Source organism: Phoca vitulina, unplaced genomic scaffold (assembly GCF_004348235.1).
Source record: "Phoca vitulina isolate PV1807 unplaced genomic scaffold, GSC_HSeal_1.0 scaffold30, whole genome shotgun sequence".
In the NCBI taxonomy this organism is placed as follows: domain Eukaryota; kingdom Metazoa; phylum Chordata; class Mammalia; order Carnivora; family Phocidae; genus Phoca; species Phoca vitulina.
Window position 1 is genome coordinate 23,554,168 of NW_022589733.1, and position 18,421 is coordinate 23,572,588.

The following is an 18,421-nucleotide window of genomic DNA, read 5'->3' on the forward strand; positions in this document are numbered from 1 at the left end:
GAGAGCACGTGAGAGGGGGGAGGGTCAGAGGGAGAAGCAGACTCCCCGCCGAGCAGGGAGCCCGATGCGGGACTCGATCCAGGGACTCCAGGATCATGACCTGAGCCGAAGGCAGTCGCTTAACCAGCTGAGCCACCCAGGCGCCCTATGTCTGTCTTTATTAAGTAATGCCAAATTATCTTCCAAAGCATTGTACCAATTTATTGTCCCAACAGTGGTGTGTTAGTGTTCTTTTTTTTTTTTTTTAAAGATTTTATTTATTTATTAGCACAGTGGAGGGGAGGGGCAGAGGGACAAGCAGACTCCCTGTTGAAGGAGGAGCCCAATGTAGGGCTCAGTCCCAGGACCCTGGGATTATGACCTGAGCCAAAGGCAGATGCTTAACCAACTGAGCCACCCAGGTGCCCTGTGCAAGTGTTCTTAATACTCCATATCCTCTCCCAGCTCTTGGTACTGTTTGTTTTGTTTTTGTTTTTGTTTTTAATTTTCCCATAAAAATCCTAGAAGAGAGTTCAGGCACTAATGTCTATGACATTGGCCATAGCAACATTTTTCTAGATATGTCTCCTGAGGCAAGGGAAATAAAAGCAAAAATAAACTACTGGGAGGGACTACATCAAAATAAAAAGCTTTGGCACAACAAAGTTAACAATCAACAAAACTAAAAGGCAACCTGAAGAATAGGAGAAGATATTTGCAAATAACATATCCAATAAAGGGTTAGTATCCAAAATATATAATGAACTTACACAATTCGAAACCCAAAAAATAAATAATGGGCAGAAGACATGAACAGACATTTCTCCAAAGAAGACATCCAGATGGCCAACAGACACATGAAAAGATTATCAACATCACTCATCATCAGGGAAATGCAAATTAGAACCACAATTAAATACCACCTCACACTTGTCAGAATGGCTACAACCCAAAACACAAGAAACAACAAGTGTTAGTGAGGATGTAGGGGAAAAGGACCCCTTGTGCACTGTTGATGGGAATGCAAACTGGTGCAGCCACTGTGGGAAACAGTATGAAGATTCCTCAAAAAATTAAAAATAGAACTACCCTATGATCCAGCAATCACATTACTAGGTGTTTACCCAAAGAATATAAAAACACTAATTCAAAGGGATACATGAACCCCTATGTTTATTGCAGTATTATTTACAATAGCCAAATTATGGAAGCAGCCCAAGTGTCCACTGATCGATGAATGGATAAAAAAGATGTGGTGTGTATATACAGTGGAATATTATTCACCCATAGAAAAGAATGCAGTCTTGCCATTTGCAACGACATGGATGCAGCTGGAAAGTATAATGCTAAGTGAAATAAGTCAGTCAGAGAAAGACAAATACCATATGCTCTCACTCATACGTGGAATTTAAAAAACAAACGAGCAAAGGAAAAAAGGAGAGACAAACCAAAGACAGACTCTTAGCTATAGAGAACAAACAGATGGTTACCAGAGGGGAGGTGGGTGAAACAGGTCATGGGGATTAAGGAGTGCACTTGTCCTGATGAACACGGGTGATGTAGAGAATTGTTGAATCACTATTTTGTACACCTGAAACTAATATAACACTATGTTGACTATACTGGAATTAAAATTTTTAAAAAATTCCTCCAAGAGCTCACTTTAAAATGTAAATCAGGTCATGACACAGCCCTCTTCAAAACTCTGCTGTCAGATTCATAATGAATCCTAATCCCTTCAAAGCCCCCTGTGGCTGGCCCTCGGCCCTTTGCGCCTTCCCCTCCGCCACCCTTGCCACCCTCGCCTGCTTCACGGGCCTCTTGTTCTCTGTTTTAACAGGTCAGACTTGTTTCCTTCTCGTTCTCTTTGCGCTCTTTGTTTTCTCTCGTGCTTCCCTGTAATTTCCCTTTGTATTTGTACCTAGACCAGAAGCTCGGTGAGGACAGGATGGGTGTGTTCTGTCCCACACTGTCCCCGTGGCCCAGCACTGGCCCATTAAGTATCAGTGGAATGCACAAACAAGTCCCCAGCAGCCAGATGGGCCCAGAAGACTGGCCTGCTTCCCTTTGTGGGTACCAGAGTGTGTGTCCTCCCTCCAGCTTTTTTATATTGGTGTGTGTATGCATGGGCTTAACATGAATGATCAGAGCAGCTGCAAGGGAGAAATCAGAATCATGCCATGGGCAATTGGACGGCATGGGATTCCACTGGAGGAAGCAAGGTGCATGAAAGCACTTCACAAGTGTCAGCACTGGGTGACTTCTGGGATTTGGGGGTTCATGTCTAGGGGCCTCTGATGTTTCTTAGTTTCAGCAACATTTCCTCCCCATGTCTCTACCCTCAACACATGTTGAGCCATTCACATTCCAGGGAACAGCTTGGCCATGGGGTTCGCAAAGCAAGGGCTTTTGCTGGTTACTCCACTTCCTTGCTTTTCCCAAACACATTGACAAAACGAGGGCTTTTCCTCTCCCCCACAAAGCAGCTGGTTACCTCAGGTGCCCCCTTCATTGAGTTAGAATCCCAAGGAGTTACTGACTTCCCCCGTGGGGGAGACATTCCTTTGGAGCCTCCTGCTCCAGCTTCTGCCCAGCCCCCACCTTCAGAGGCCACCGTAGGCTGCCCACCAGAAACCAGGTCTCTGTGGAGAGGCCCCTTGGAAAGTCACTGCTTTCTTGGGCCGTTTGCCTTGTGGTTGGCTCTCCCCAGGTCATAGGACCTGTAAACCAAGTTCTTTTCCTTAGATGCTGGGTGTGGAAAGGGGCAAAGGGAGAATGGGAAGAGACAGTGACCTGGCTTCCTCTTTACAGACGATCAGACAAAGGCCATGCATGGAGTCTGGCCTTCCAAATGGGTGCAGTAAAACATCCGAAGTAAAGCACCTTGGAGCAGGTGCTGCTGGAGCCCCTGGGAATTAGAGCCAGGTACCCGGGTGAGACATGTGAGGGAAGCTTCACTCTTGACCCTGGGAACCAGCTTCCATGTCTCCTTGTCACTCGTCCCAGAGCCCTTTGGTCATTGAAAGAACTCATGGGCCCTTTTCTGTGCCCTGGCCAGTGACAGGCTTTGGAACCAGATAGACATGGACACAGATCTCACCTCTACTCACAAGACTGTGACCTTAGGCAAGTTCCTCTACTTCTGTGAGCGTTGTTTCCCCACTAAGAAACATCAGAGGCCCCTAGACATGAACCCCCAAATCCCAGAAGTCACCCAGTGCTGACCCTTGTGAAGTGCCTTCATGCACCTTGCTTCCTCCAGTGGAATCCCATGCCGTCCGATTGCCCATGGCATGATTCTGATTTCTCCCTTGCAGCTGCTCTGATCATTCATGTTAAGCCCATGCATACACACACCAATATTCTCCTTATTGGAATGTGCTAGTTCCATTCCCTGGTGGCTTTATGGTTTGGCTTGGCTCCAGAAATTTGAGCTGCCACGAGTGGAGGGGGCAGCTGAGGTTCTTGAACACAGAGTCTGAGAGGCCTTCTCTGAAGCTGCCGGCAGCAGCCGGAGGACCCTGGCAGGGCTGGCTGGAGCTGGGGCTTTCTGCAAGGAGCTGTGAGGCCCTGGGGCCAGGTCAGAACTGGGGCTAGCCAGATTTGGAGAAGAGCTAGTGGGGACAGGCAGGCAGCCCAAATTTAAGTGATCCCTGTGGCATGGAGCCAGGGCCCAGGGCCTCCACTCTCAGCCTTGTCCCTGACTCTTGCCCCGACTCCCTTGTACATGGAATGGATTCAGACTCCTTTTCTCAGGGTCCATCCCCAAACTACCAGCCTTTTCTCCCTGCTCTTGCCCGCCAGGACAGCACAAGGCCTCAGATTGTCTGTGCCCCCAGAGACCCTGGCATTCATCTCATCCATAACATACAGATGAAGGCAACTGCCCAGACGGCTGTATGATAGGGGCGCTGAGCCCAGCACCTCTGCGTCCTGACACAGTCAGGTTCTCTCCCTGATACCAGAGTTGGAAGGATTGTTAATGGTTCACTGAGCTAATGCCTCATCTAGAGCCCACACCCAGGAGAGGAGGGGGCAAATCCCAGGGCAGAGGCCCGGCCCTCCCCCACCAACCTGTCTCTTGCTCAGAGGAGCTTGTCACAGGTACTCAGAGGGTAGAGAGCACCAGGGTGGGGAGTCATATATGCAATCTCCTGTAATCTTTCCTCTGGGCCGTTTTCTCTTCAGTTTCACCTGAAATTAACCTCACAAAGATGGACAAGGAACTTTCTAAACCTGGTTCTTCCAGTGAGTCGCCATGGACTCCAGGGAAATCACTTTATGTCCTTGTTTACCTTCTGGCTAATAAGTGAAAGAGCGAGCTAATCTCTTCCTCTGCAGTCCCTGAGAGCCATCTGTGAGTGGGTAGAGGGGAAAGCCCTTTTTTTCGTCCACCCTTTGGTTAAGTGGGCGTCTCCTCTACTCCTAGCTTTGTCCCCTCTGGGACTTGGGGAGAGAACGTGTGTGTGTGTGTGTGTGTGTGTGTGTGTGTGTGTGTGCAATTTATCTGCACATTACTTTTCCTCTCTGCAATTCCAGGGTCATGCTGTGGCAGCCTGGCGCCTGACGAGTGAGGGGGAACCTGCCAGGGGATTACTGCGAGCACGAGCTACCAGCAGGAGGACAGCAGGCCTCAGGGGAGTGGGGATGGGCAGAGCAGCCTGCCTGCGAGGCTGGGCCAGTGGCACCAAGGACGGCTGGGCCCTGGCAGGGAGCTCGGCACACGCTCAGCTGACCCAGATGGCATTCGAAGCAGGTCCCTGCTGAGCAGCTGCTGTGCCCAGGCCCCGGAGGACCTCACAGCAGGAGCAGGAGCTCTGCGAACCCTTCTGCAACCACATTTGGGGCTGTGACCATCGGGAGAAGGGACCAGCACCTCGAATGGGAAGCGGAAGGGCAGAACCTAGTGCAAGGAGGATCTTGGTCTCTGCAGCAGAGTTTTTGGACATCCACAGAGCTTCTTGGGTCTCTTCTCTCAGGACTGGGGCCTTGTTCCCTCCTCTGGTGGAGGGGTTGGACCAGGAGGGCCAACCGAGGTGGGGACGACTCTCGGATGGAATCCAGGCCACCTGAAGCCCATGTGCTCTCTGCTGTGATTGGGGTTCGAGGGCTTCCCCACTGCAGGGGACGAGGGGCCGCCTCCGTGTCTGCTCATGAACCACAAGGACCCCGAATGCTCCAGACTGGACCATTTCGAGCCGCCAAAGAGGGGGGCCCCCAGAGCTGGCAGCCAGCAACCCCAAGGGACTAGAGGGCTGGGATGGACTGACCTCCCCCTCGCGAGGGCAGTGGGAGAGTCAGAGCCTCTGTGGCCCAGCTAGTGACAGAGAGACCCGATGAAGCCATAAGCCGGCACCCAAGTGGCTCAGGGACAGGGGAGCCACTGCAGCCTACTGTGCTTCCTCCTTACGTTGAGGGAGGGTGTGGTAAGGGACCCCTGCCTCTGTCCCCTCCTCAGCACGTGTCCCTATGCCCTTTGCACGTGGTGCCAGAAGAAGCAGGCTACACTGTGGCTGGCCCGTCCGTGGGCTGGGAAAGGAGTGGCCACGGTGACACCCACCCGCCCACCAGGCTGGTGGTCTAGCCCCCTCGGGGCGCCAAACCATGAAGTGCTCCCTGCGGGTGTGGTTCCTCTCCGTGGCCTTCCTGCTGGTGTTCATCATGTCACTGCTCTTCACCTACTCCCACCACAGCATGGCCACCTTGCCCTACCTGGACTCCGGGGCCCTGGGCGGGACCCACCGGGTGAAGCTGGTGCCTGGCTACGCTGGCCTGCAGCGCCTCAGCAAGGAGGGGCTCACCGGCAAGAGCTGTGCCTGCCGCCGCTGCATGGGTGACGCTGGCGCCTCTGACTGGTTTGACAGCCACTTCAACAGCAACATTTCCCCCGTGTGGACCCGAGAGAACATGGATCTGCCTCCAGATGTCCAGAGGTGGTGGATGGTGAGAGCTCCAGCCCCTCCTGCCTCCCCTTTGCTGCCCCCTCTCCAGGGGTCTGTCCCCCTGTTTGGGAGTCACTCTTCAAGCCCCCCACCCCCACCCCACCCCGCCCCAGGATTTGGACTGCCTGTCTTCAGGCCCCCAGAGCCTTGACAAAGTATTAGGTCCATTTGACCAGAGCCATCTACTAGGGACACAGATTCTGAAAGGCAGAGCAAGCTTTGGCCTGGAAGGAGGGAGAACTATTTTCTAGTGCCTATAAGGGGCCAGGCAGAGCCCAGAAATGTCTAGTTGGCCAGGGAGGTCACATAGGAGAAACAGGCCCCAAGGAGGAAGATGGTAAGAGGTCAGGACCGTTGCAGGGAGAGGGTCTGCCCTTTATAAAGGAGGCAGCCCCTCTTAGTTCTGGCAGCTGCTGCCCTTGCAGGGATGTGACCCATCACTGCTGCATCTTCTGACCCTTTAAGAGAACCTGGAAGTCTATGTTGTTGTTTTTTTTTTGCTAACCTAATTTGTAAATGTTGGCTTACAATAATTTTAAACACCATGAGGACCACTCACTTGGTTTTTTACAATTGCTGGCAAAGACTTTCTTCTGGGCTGGGGATAAGAAAACACGGTCAGTTCCTCTGGGTGATAAGGGAGATGAAGGGGAGGGGATGACGAGACAGGTTTGTCCAAGCCTCCCCCCTCTTCTGGATCCTGTCACCTTTCTGCTGCTTTTAATTCCCTTTCATCCCTGTCATCTCTGGAGTGTCACTCCCCAAGCTCTACCAGGGCCATCCGGTTGCCACACATGTCAGATGGAACAGTGTCAGTACTTAGCCCAGGGGCCCATAGGCTGCCTGCATTCCCCACTGGGGGACTTGGGAGGCAGCTCGTGGCTCCTGGTTTCCCCAGCTGGCAAGTGGGGAGGATGACGAGTCCCCCTTTTTCTCACATTCAGGGAAGCAGTAAGGATGAGCTCACGCGATCAGGCTTACCAGAACAACTTAGAGATCCCGCTTCCTGAACCACACTGTCCAAGTCCCTAAGAATGGGGAGGTCTACAGAGCAAGGGTCACCAGGAGCCCCACAGGCCAATCCTGTGACAGCCTGGAGCCCTTGAAGGGTTCTGCCTGTTAATCATAGTCACAGCCTTCATTTTGTGGGGAAAATCAAGGTTCAGATAGTGCACAGGGCTTGCCGAAAGTCATAGGTCTCTGTGGTGGCGATCTAGAGCCAGAACAGGACTCTAGGCAGAGGCCGACCCATGGATAGGCCAAGCCTCCTTCTTCCCTTAGGAATAGAACTCAGGGCAGTTTAAGCACCAAGCATGTCCCTTGGCCAAGACACAGCAGAAGCCACTTCTCTACTGCTCCCCACAGTCACCCCCTTTTGCCATGAACTTAGAAATTCTTTTTTTTTTAAAAGATTTTATTTATTTATTTGACAGAGAGATAGAGAGGGAGCACAAGTAGGCAGAGTGGCAGGCAGAGGGAGAGGGAGAAGCAGGCTCTCCACTGAGCAGGGAGCCCCATGCGGGGCTCGATCCCAGGACCCTGGGATCATGACCTGAGCCGAAAGCAGATGCTTAACTGACTGAGCCACCCAGGCGCCCCGAACTTAGAAATTCTTGTCTCAGAGCCAAGCTTCCCTTCCACACTCAGTTTGTGTTCTTGTTCTTAGGAGCTTTTCCTTTGCTCAGAGAAGAGGCAGAGAAGCCTCTTTCATTTATTCTGTCCCCCGAGCCGCTGCTGCTCAGTCATAACCCCCATGTTAGGGCTCAGACCACAGAGCATTTTCTTTTAAGAGAGGGTGGAGGAGGGGCAGAGGGAGACTGAATCTTAAGCAGGCTCCACGCCCAGCGCAGAGCCCCAGTGGGGCTCAATCTCACACCCTGAGATCATGACCTGAGTGGAAACCAAGAGCCAGATTCTTAACTGAGCCACTCAGGCACCCCCCACAGAGCATATTAAAGCCCTAGTTTCTACCTTACTGATTTGTGGCCTCTGGGCCAAGTCCAGTCTGTTCAATTTTTAAAAAATTTTTTTAAAAGATTCCATTTATTTAGAGAGAGAGTGCGCACGAGCAGGGGGAAGGGAAGAGGGAGAAGAAGAGAGAGAATCCGGGGTAGACTCTAAGTCTAGCACAGAACCCGACATGGGGCTCGATCCAGGGCCCTGAAATCATGACCTGAGCTGAAATCAAGTCGGCCGCTCAACCTCCTCAACCTACTGTATGACCTACAGGCACCCCTGTTCTGCTCAATATTTTTAAAATATTTGCATTCATTACCAACATTTAGGAATCGGGATATTTCACATGAAATCTATATTTTCAGCTTCTCAAAAGAAACTGGAAAATTTGGTCCTTTTGGGCTCACAATACCACGTGGTAACAGTTGGTGATGGCTCTCGTGTTTGCTGGGGCCTCCTGTTTACCGTGGGCCCCATCTGCCGCCTCACTCTGATCTTTGCTTGCCTGGTGCGTAGGCTGCCCCAGCCTCATGTCATAGTCTTCCGAGGTCACTGGTGGTGGGAAGCACAGGGAAGGAGTTTCATTCCAGCCATTCTGACTTTGAAAGAATTCCTATACATGGTTGCTGCCTTCCCTCCTTCTCCCCAGGGCTCAGGGGGTGGCTCCGGTTATCCTGTGGATATTGCCTCGGCTGCCCCTTTTGAAACCCTGAGGCCTCCGGCTAAGTCCCAGGGGCGCCCTCTGTAGGCTGGTTAGGAATGAGCCCCTGAACTTCACAGGGTTTTCCACATTAACCGCACCTCAGAATGACTCTTCATGGGACTCATAGCTTCGCTGAGAGGACTGAAAAGCAGGGGCCTCTGCAGGCATGACAAGCCCAAGAAGTTTCTCTGCTTTGCAGTACCCCTTGGCCCCGGAGCCCCCTCCAGTGCATTAGAGCACCCCTGATGAGCAGGGCACCAGTCTCAGAAAGCGATATTGCTGTTGCTGGAGAAGGGGAACATCCTTGCTGCTGAGAGAGAATTTCTCTCCCTGACTGAGACTGGAGGGTGAGGGCAGGCAGGCAGGCCAGAATCCCTCCTGGCTCGCATAATCCCCGCTCCTTCCTTCTCCCCTCGTGTCCACAGATGCTGCAGCCCCAGTTCAAGTCACACAACACCAACGAGGTGCTGGAGAAGCTGTTCCAGATAGTACCAGGCGAGAACCCATACCGTTTCCGGGACCCCCACCAGTGCCGGCGCTGTGCAGTGGTGGGGAACTCAGGCAACCTGCGGGGCTCTGGCTACGGTCCAGATGTGGATGGGCACAACTTCATCATGAGGTGAGCCCCGGGGAGCCCAAGGATGGGCCCAGCACAGGCCTCCAGAAGGAAGGACTGGTCTCCTTAGCCTTGTTGGCCAGTGGAGGAGTTGTCCGCTGCTGTGAGTCTCTGACGCCAGAACCTTCTGTCAAGGCTCAGGTCTCTCTCTTGTTTGTTGGGTAGATGGGGAGGCAGAATTCCCATTCTATGCCCTGCTTGAGACCAGCACTCAGTTTCTAGCTCTGAACTCCTCCTAAAAGAGCTGAGAGTAGAGTCCTGGCTCTTTTCTGGTGAAAACTCTCCCCAGAGGTCCTTCCACCTGCCCGATCCCCTCAGTGCTGGGCCAAGAGTGAGGGCCCTACACTAGTGTCTTGATAAATAGCCACAGATGATTCCTTCTGGCAGACTCACAGAAGACAGAGGTCCTGGGCAGGAAAAGGAATTGCTCAGTGCTTGCTCTGGGCTGCTGTCCCTTACCTTTATTTCATAAGGTTTAGATTATGTGGGGGCAAATTCATTTAACAGACATCTGTGTACAGCCTTGACGAAAGGAGAGGGGTTGGGGGGGCATTCATTTCAAAGACACAGAGCTATGAGCCTGGAGGTGAACAGGGACTAGATGGTAGACTTGTTTTTTGTTTTGTTTTTTTAAGTAGGTTCCATGGCTAGCATGGAGCCCAAGACAGGGCTTGAACTCATGACCCTGAGATCAAGACCTGAGCTGAGATCAAGAGTCGGACACTTAACTGACTGAACCACCCAGGTGGCCCTAGATGGTAGACTTGTAACTTGAACATGGGCTGCTCATTCTGCTCCTGAACCAGTGTTTTCTGACCTCCTCCCTGACTTGGGACAGCAAATGCCACAGTGGGGATCCTTCCATCCCACTCCTTGGTGGAAGAAGGGCCTTAAGAGTGAAGATGCTGAAAACGCCCAGTTTTCACTAAGCATCTCTTAGGATCAGCATTGCAGAAAGACCAGGTTCCCCAGGAGGCAGAAGGAAGGGCTTTGTCTTAGAAACTGTTGCTGTTTCCATGGCAACACCAAGGCAGCAGTATGTCTCTGAGGCTTTCACTGTTCCTTGCAAAACCTTTCTCATGTTGAGAATGGTGGGGGGTGGGGAGAGAGGAGGGAGGCTAGGCCTCATCCAGGAACCCAGAGCCACCTGAGTTTCTTCCCATCCTCCCATTGCTGGCACTCCAAATGTAAGGGAGGCAAGCTGGTTGCTGGAGAGGGAGCTCTCTCCACCCAGACACAGCGGCCGTGAGTGGGGAATGAGAAGTCCATCAATTCCGTGCAGCCCTGGGACACTTGGGAAGCCCAGGGAAATGCTGTGGAGTGCCTGAAGCTCCTGCCGGCCCTGCCACCTGTACCAGGTGGGTGCTTTCATTGTGCATGTCGGTCGGTGCTGGTTGGGAAGCTCCAGGGTGGAAGCAGACAAAAAGGCTGGGCTCCTATGACACCCGGGTGGTACCTGGTCAGGCCAGGCTGCAGAGAGGAATTTACAGAGGTTCCCTCACCTGGACCAGGTTCGGAGATGTGCGTTTTGGAGTGGACCTCAGAATTGCTTTGTGGAAGGGCTGACCCAGATTGAATTGGCTTTTTGCTGATCTGTACAAAGAGCTAGATGGCAGTGGAGGTGACTCTTTGCTGATAGGCATGTCTTGGTTTTGGAACCAGTGGGGAGGCCTCCCTGCTCTCTGGAAGCAGGACCAATATAAGCTGGGTTATAGTGAAATGATGGCTCTAGCTGTATTTCCCTACGCCACTCCCCAGCTGCCTCCTCCTCCTATGTGTCTTCTGAGCCCTGCTGGCAACTCTAAATGGAGTTGGGCTGGTCCTGCCTCGGCCAGCCAGCAGATAGATCCACAACTCCTAAAACAAGCACCTGGCAGATTGTCAGCTCACTGTAAATACGTGAATGAATGGAAGAGACTAGGTGGCCAGATACCAAACCCAAAGCATGCATCCACATCCACCCATCCCGTGCCTCTGCCCTCAGGTGCTTCTTTGGCAGGTGGAGGCAACCAGGAACATATAGAATCCTAGAATGCTTTTCCCCTGAGTCATGGAGATGTAGTTCATCCTCCATCCTGCTCTGGCCTCCTTCCAGGGCTTGGCTTCTCCAAAATGAATCAGAGCCTCAACACAAAATCCTGTCCTCAAAAGCATGCCCTGTGCCTACCCTCTACCTTGAAGGTTCTGAAACATCTTTTTGAACCTCTTTCTCCATTCATTCCCAGACTTTTGAAAGCTGGTGCCTGCCCAGCAAGGGGTAGGGACCCGAGGGAGGTGGAGGCAGCGACAGTGCCTGACAGGTTTCAGAAGGGACTGTGTCAGAACTGTGGCTGCAGATGCAGGGGAAAAGGCAGATGGGGACAGGTGGGTGTCTTCAGAGGCCAACCTGGGGCACTTGCAGTCCTTTGATCTGTGGGACCAGTTTGGCCTCTCCATGTCAGGTGACATGAGGTTTGTTTCTTAGGTACTCACCAAAGTGAACCTTGACCCCAAGTCCTGCCCAGTCCAGGCCCCAGCCAACTTGAGTGTCACCCACCCAAGTCTTCCGCCTCCTGCCCCTTACGTACCCCAGGCAGCTGAGAAACACTGTCCCTGTTAAGGCTTTCTCTCCAAACTGCTCTGTTCCTCAAAGACCCCAGGGCTGATGTGGCAGAAGACAAATCCAGACTGAAGCTATGGTGACCTCAGGACACACTAGTGCTGTGTGCACAGCTATAAGAGCCCCAGCCAACGGTTATTAATACATGGGAAAAGATACTTCTAGGCTCTTCTAAGAGACAATATCTCTGAACTCTAAAGACCAGGAGAACAGAGGGGCACCCAGACAGGAGGTAAAGGGGCAGTTAACCTAAAGAAATGGAGGCCAGAGGACAGTTGGTCCTATAGGGAAGATTCTAGGCTTCTGCTTGAACCAGACTAGAACGGAAGTGGCCAAGAACAAAGATTCACCCTCTAGTTCCAAATCAGGCCACTTTCAGGCTTTATGGCTTCCCAGCCCCAAACAGCCTCCAGTCCCTGAAGGGAAGGGAAGCACAGAGGTAGGAGGTCAGCAATATGACCAGCAGTGGTGGGGCATCCTGGACATGCTCTCACTGCGTCGTGCCATCAATGGGAGCCCCAGGAGGTCTTCACCAAGCCCAGCTAGTGGTGCCAGCCACTGTAAGGACACGTAATGTTCATACTGGTTTCACAGAATAGGCATAAAAAGCAGAGAAAACACATGGAGGCTTTGCTCCCTCTCTCCCAGGTCCCTTTGTCCCCATTGGAAGGCAAGGTTATGGTCACCTCCCTGGGTAGTCATGATTCTGCAAGGTGGTCCACTCAAGACAGGAATGTTCTCATAAACAGTCACAGCAGAAAAGACCGACACGTTTGTGTTCAAAGCTGGATCACCTGCTTTGAAGATGTTCACCAAAAGAGGGAGCCTTGATTTTATTGATCCTACGTTTTGCACCCGTTGAAAGGAAGTAGAAGCCTTCTCGGCTTGTTATGCCCAGGAGGGTAGCAAGACCGCTCTGGGTTTCTGAGTTCTTCCATGGCAGCACGGGAGAGACAGAGCCACACTGCACATCACCAGGGGACAGCCGAGGTGGGTGCTGTCAGAACTTGGAGCATCCCTCTTGGCCTTGGAACGGAAAGGTAGATAAGAAGCTGAAGTACAGGGACAGAGGGGCTGGGGCTGGTGGCGTGAGGCTGCCGTCTGGCCCAGGAGCTTAGGGAATGCTTCAGCTTCTTACCGTGCTTCCAGTGTCTTTTAGGAAAGAGGACAGAACAGCCAGGTAAGGTTGAAGCTGTAGAAGTCTGTTCTTTTCTTTAAAAAAAAAAAAAGCCTAAGAGTAATATGTGCTGGTTATTGGGGGGAAAAAAACCCCAGAAATGTATACACTGAAAGGTGAAGTATCCCTCCCCATCCCACCCAAGAGTAAACTTTGTTACCAATTTTAATACTATATACAAAAATATGTTTTCCTTTCTCTCTCTGCCTCCTTTTTCTGTCTGTTTTTACAAAAAATGGATTCACGCTATCTAGTTTTAAGTTTTCCTTTTGTGTCTTGTTAATTCCCTCCTGCAGCACATAGCAGTATTCAAAAGATATACATTAAAAGGAAAGCAGTGGGACAGATACCTCACACCACCTGGATTTTTTCACTGGGCTTATTTCTTACCGGCCCATGTAAATCTGCTTCATTCATTCTCGTGGCTCTGTGGTATTCCATATGTGAGTGTGCCAAAATGTACTGACCACTTCTTTATTGTTAAATTGATTCTCCTTTTCACGACTGTAAAAAAATAATGCAGTGAATATCTTTGTACACATGTCTTTGCAGACTCAGGCAACCATTTCTGTAGGATATCTAGAAATGGAATTGCTAGGTCAAAGTGTACGCCCGTTTACATTTTTGATGGCTGGCACCAAACTGTCCTCTAAAAATCTTGCACCGGTTTCCATGGTGGCTTCTTCTCATGTCCCCCTCTTGTCCCTGCAGGATGAATCAGGCGCCAACCGTGGGCTTTGAGCAGGATGTTGGCAGCCGAACCACCCACCATTTCATGTACCCAGAGAGTGCCAAGAACCTGCCCGCCAACGTCAGCTTCGTGTTGGTGCCCTTCAAAGCCCTGGACCTACTATGGATTGCCAGCGCTTTGTCCACAGGGCAGATCCGATTGTAAGTCACTCTGCTGACTGGGAGGGGAATATGGGCGACAGGAGCATTTTGAGAGGACTCTTCCCAGGGATTGGCTCTTAGAATTCTTTTAACTGAATATTTTGACTAAGAGGGGCTGGTGAAGAGGGAGGCCATCGTAGGGAGGGCCCAAAATGGTGGGTTAGCTGAGGCCACAGCCTGTTCAGTGTCGCTTCCTGCATAGTGACAGCCAGCATACTGGTGGTAGAAAGGGGAGGAAAGGTTTTGGTGTCCTTTCCAGGAGGTGGCTCCTGACTGTGGGACCTCTGCCTTCTGAGAGTTTTCTTTAGAGGCAGTTGCTAGGAACCTTGGGAAATTCAATTGCCAAGTATTTTTCTTTCTTTCTTTTTTTTTTTAATTGAAGTATAGTTGGCTCACATATTAGTTTCATCACCAAGTGTTTTTTTTTTAAATGTTTTATTTATTTATTCATGAGAGTCAGAGAGAGAGGCAGAGGCAGAGGGAGAAGCAGGCTCCCTGCCTAGCAGGGAGCCCGATGCGGGACTCGATCCCAGGACCCTGGGATCATGACCTGAGCCGAAGGCAGACGCTTAACCATCTGAGCCACCCGGGCACCCCTCATCACCAAGTATTTTTTTTAACACTTTATTGAGATATAATTCACATGCTATACAATTCACACATTTAAAGTATACAAGTCAGGGCTCCTGGGTGGCTCAGTCGTTAAGCGTCTGCCTTCGGCTCAGGTCATGATCCCAGGGTCCTGGGATCGAGTCCCACATCAGGGTCTCTGCCCGGCAGGAAGCCTGTTTCTCCCTCTCCCACTCCCCCTGCTTGTGTTCCTGCTCTTGCTGTCTCTGTCTCTGTCAAATAAATAAATAAAATCTTTAAAAAAAATAAATAAATGAAGTATACAAGTCAGTGGCTTTTATTGAATACAGTGCTGTGTCACCATCAGAATTTATTTTAGATCTCTTTCATCTTCTTAAAGATGAAGATTAAAGATCTAAAGATACCTCTGGGGGCGCCTGGGTGGCTCAGATGGTTAAGCATCTGCCTTCAGCTCAAGTCATGATCCCAGGGTCCTGGGATTGAGCCCTGCATCGGGCTCCTGGCTCAGCAGGGAGCCTGCTTCTCCTTCTCCCTCTTCCTCTCCCCCTGCTCATGCTCTCTCTCTATATATATCTCAAATGAATAATAATAAAAAAAAAAGATACCTCTGTATCCCTTAGCCATCACCCTCACTCCCTCCATCCCCACCCTCCAGCCCTAGGCAACAACCACTAACCCACTGTCTCACTCTGTGTGTGTGTGTGTGTGTGTGTGTGTGTGAAAATGTATATAACATATGGGGCACTTGGCTGGCTCAGTCAGTGGAGCATGTGACTCTTGATCTCGGGGTCATGAGTTCAAGCTCCATGTTGGATGTAGAGGTTACTTAAAAAAGCAAAAATAAGTAAAAATTAACTTTCTCAGGCCACTGCCCACATCCTCCACCAAAAATATAAATAAGCCAAAAAACTGTATATAACATAAAATGTATTTAACCACACAGTTCTGTAGCATTAAGTACATTTACTTTGTTGTGCAAACATCACCCTATCCATCTTCAGAACTTCTTCACAATTTCAGATGGAAATTGTACCCATTAAATAATAATTCCCTATCTCCCTCACTCCCTAGGCCACTGATAACCACTAGTCTTTCTGTCTCTATGGTCTGACTGTTATAAGTACTTCATGTAAGTGGAATCATAGTGTTTGTCCTTTTGTGTCTGGCTTATTTCACTTAGCATAATGTTTTCAGGGTTTATCCATGTTGTAGCATGTACAGGATTTCATTCCTTTTAAAAGCTGGATAATATTCCATTATATGGATATATCATATTTTATTTATCCATTCACCCATCAGTGGACAGTTAGGCTGTTTCACCTTTTGCCTGCTGTCACCACATTTTTTTAATCTTTTTAAGAAAGATTTATTTATTAGCAAGAGAGAGCACAAGTGGGAGGGGCAGAGGGAGAGGAAGAGAGAAACTCAAGCAGACTCTGAGCTGAATGAGAACCTGACACAGGGCTCAATCTCATGATCCTGAGATCACAACCTGAGCTGAAACTGAGAGTCAGACACTTAACCAACTGCACCACCCAGACGCCCCCGCCATCACATTTTTTTTTTAAATATTTTATTTGTGGGGCGCCTGGGTGGCTCAGTCATTGGGTGTGTGCCTTCAGCTCGGGTCGTGATCCCAGGGTCCTGGGATCGAGTTCCGCATCGGGCTCCCTGCTTGGTGGGAAGCCTGCTTCTCCCTCTCCCACTCTCCCTGCTTGTGTTCCCTCTCTGTCTCTCTCGCTGTTAAAAAATAAATAAAATCTTAAAAAAAAAAATAGATTTGTTTGAGAGAGACAGAGCATGAGCAGTGGCAGAATGGGGGGGGGTGGGGCACAAGCAGACTCCCTGCTGAACACAGAGCCTGATATGGGGCTGGATCCCAGGACTCTGAGATCATGACCGGAGTCAGGGTCAGACACTCAACCAGCTGAGCCACCCAGGCGCCACGCCACATCTTTTTATTTATTTATTTATTTATTTATTTATTTTTAAAGATTTTATTTATTTATTTGACACAGAGAGAGAAAGCACAAGTAAGCAGAGAGGCAGGCAGAGAGAGAGGGAGAAGCAGGCTCTCCACTGAGCAGGGAGCCGGACGTGGGGCTCGATCCCAGGACCCTGGGATCATGACCTGAGCCGAAGGCAGCCGCTTAACCAACTGAGCCACCCAGGCACCCCACCACATCTTTTTTTAAACACAGAAATATAGGTTACAGTTTCTTAAGACATTATCTTATGTTTGGGAGACATAAGGGCTAAAATAAGTGCTGTTGAATTTAAGTCCCATAATACTTAGAAAAAGAGTGTAGATTATAGGTGCCATGGCTGGCTAATAGGGAAGGAGGGATTTGTGCCAAATGTGAGGATAGTATCGAGAGGGTCATCATGGGCAGAAGACACAGACATAGTGGGTGTGAAATGATTGGCTAAATCAAGTGGGGAGTTCACAGATGAGTGTTGTGGAAAGAAAAGTTGGGGTTAGATAATGGAAGGCCCCAGTGTTTGTCTAAAACACATCCTCATTTTCTCCTGAAGGACATAGGTAGCCTCTGAAGGTTTCTGAGCAAGGTATTGCAGTGATGTGCTATGGAAGCAGTTCGGAGGCAGGGGATCTGTTGTAAGGTTGTCATCACTTAAGCCTGTGAGGGAAGAAAGGCATCTCTGGGCCTTTCTAGATCCCAGGGCCATCTAAATGGTTTTTTTTTCTTTCTACTTGAAGCACCTATGCGCCAGTGAAGTCCTTCCTTCGAGTGGACAAAGAAAAGGTAAGCTCCCTCCTCCTCCCCCTTCTTCATCCCCATGTCATTGGAAACAGTGCAGACTTGACTCATGGTGTGCCCGGTCCAGTGGCTCAGGTGTCCCCCAGTGACCTTCCAGAACCTTCAGAGTATCCCCTCCCCCATCTGCTGGTATGCCTGACCCCCTCAGAGGTCATAGGAACCAGGGAACATGGATGAACAGGTCTGCTGGCAAGCATGGAGGAACTGGCAGAAGCTTCTCAGAGACTGACCTGAGTCTCCAGGCCCCCAAAGCCCCTCATGTGTCTGTTCCCTTTTCTCCTCCCAGGTTCAGATCTATAACCCAGCCTTCTTCAAGTACATCCACGACCGGTGGACAGAGCATCACGGGCGGTACCCTTCCACAGGGATGCTGGTGCTCTTCTTTGCCCTGCATGTGTGTGATGAGGTGGGTAGCCCAGTGTTAGGGGTAAAATAGGGATACCCATGGAGCAGAGGGAGTCAGCCCTTCTTAGGACTTAGCAGAGCAAGAGGAATGCGTTTTTGTAGGCAGAAACCAAGTGGCTCTGATTTCCCCCATTTCTAGGCTGTAAAGTATACATCTTCATTTCCCAAAGTCCCTTAACGTTCATGATTTTCCAAATCTGAAATCACTTCAAAGTTAAATTTATTTAAAAAGGAAATAGACTCCTAACACCATAATTGGTTATTACTTGCCATAAAAAAAAAAAAAAGTAATCAAAAATATAAATAGAAAGGAAACAATGTAGTTAAGTTCCAGCGGATGGTCTTCTCCCACAGCGGTGGGCGGCGCTAAGCCTGCTGTGTGTGTGTTCGAGGGGCCGCTTCTCAGTAGCGAGCGGGGCGGCTGTGCCGTGCTGGGCAGGCTCACGCCCAGCACCCCTACTTCTGCCAGTAAATTCAGTGTGTGGACCTGGAATACTGAAAGTATTCCATTACAAAACGACAACAACAGCCTCAAAACCAAAACCAAAAGGGACGTTAGCAAGGGTTGAGAGCTGTCCTGGCCCTAGACTGAGGCGTCCTGCTGCAGGGAGACGGGCGGAAGAACCGGGAGTAGCGGTCTTCCCCGGGGAGTGTCCTCAGCTCCTGGCCTGGGTGTCCCGTCTTCCCGGTGCCTCCCGAGCTCTGCGAACCGGCTGCCGTCGGGTCGCCGCGGCCCCGTTGTCCTAGCCCACCAACGACCCGAGGCTCTCCCGGTCCCCGAC

The 18,421-nt window shown here is 50.6% G+C and overlaps 1 protein-coding gene across 1 annotated transcript in view; it reads left to right on the forward strand.

Moving 5' to 3' along the window:
• The window catches only part of ST3GAL2 (ST3 beta-galactoside alpha-2,3-sialyltransferase 2), a 48,103-nt gene that overhangs the window by 27,138 nt on the left and 2,544 nt on the right, over positions 1-18,421 (forward strand). Inside the window, exons 2-6 of the mRNA XM_032424282.1 lie at positions 4,519-5,922; positions 9,006-9,199; positions 13,684-13,863; positions 17,174-17,219; positions 17,521-17,640. Coding sequence (XP_032280173.1) covers positions 5,584-5,922; positions 9,006-9,199; positions 13,684-13,863; positions 17,174-17,219; positions 17,521-17,640 — 879 coding nt within the window. The 5' untranslated portion in view covers positions 4,519-5,583. The remainder of the gene's footprint in view (positions 1-4,518; positions 5,923-9,005; positions 9,200-13,683; positions 13,864-17,173; positions 17,220-17,520; positions 17,641-18,421) is intronic.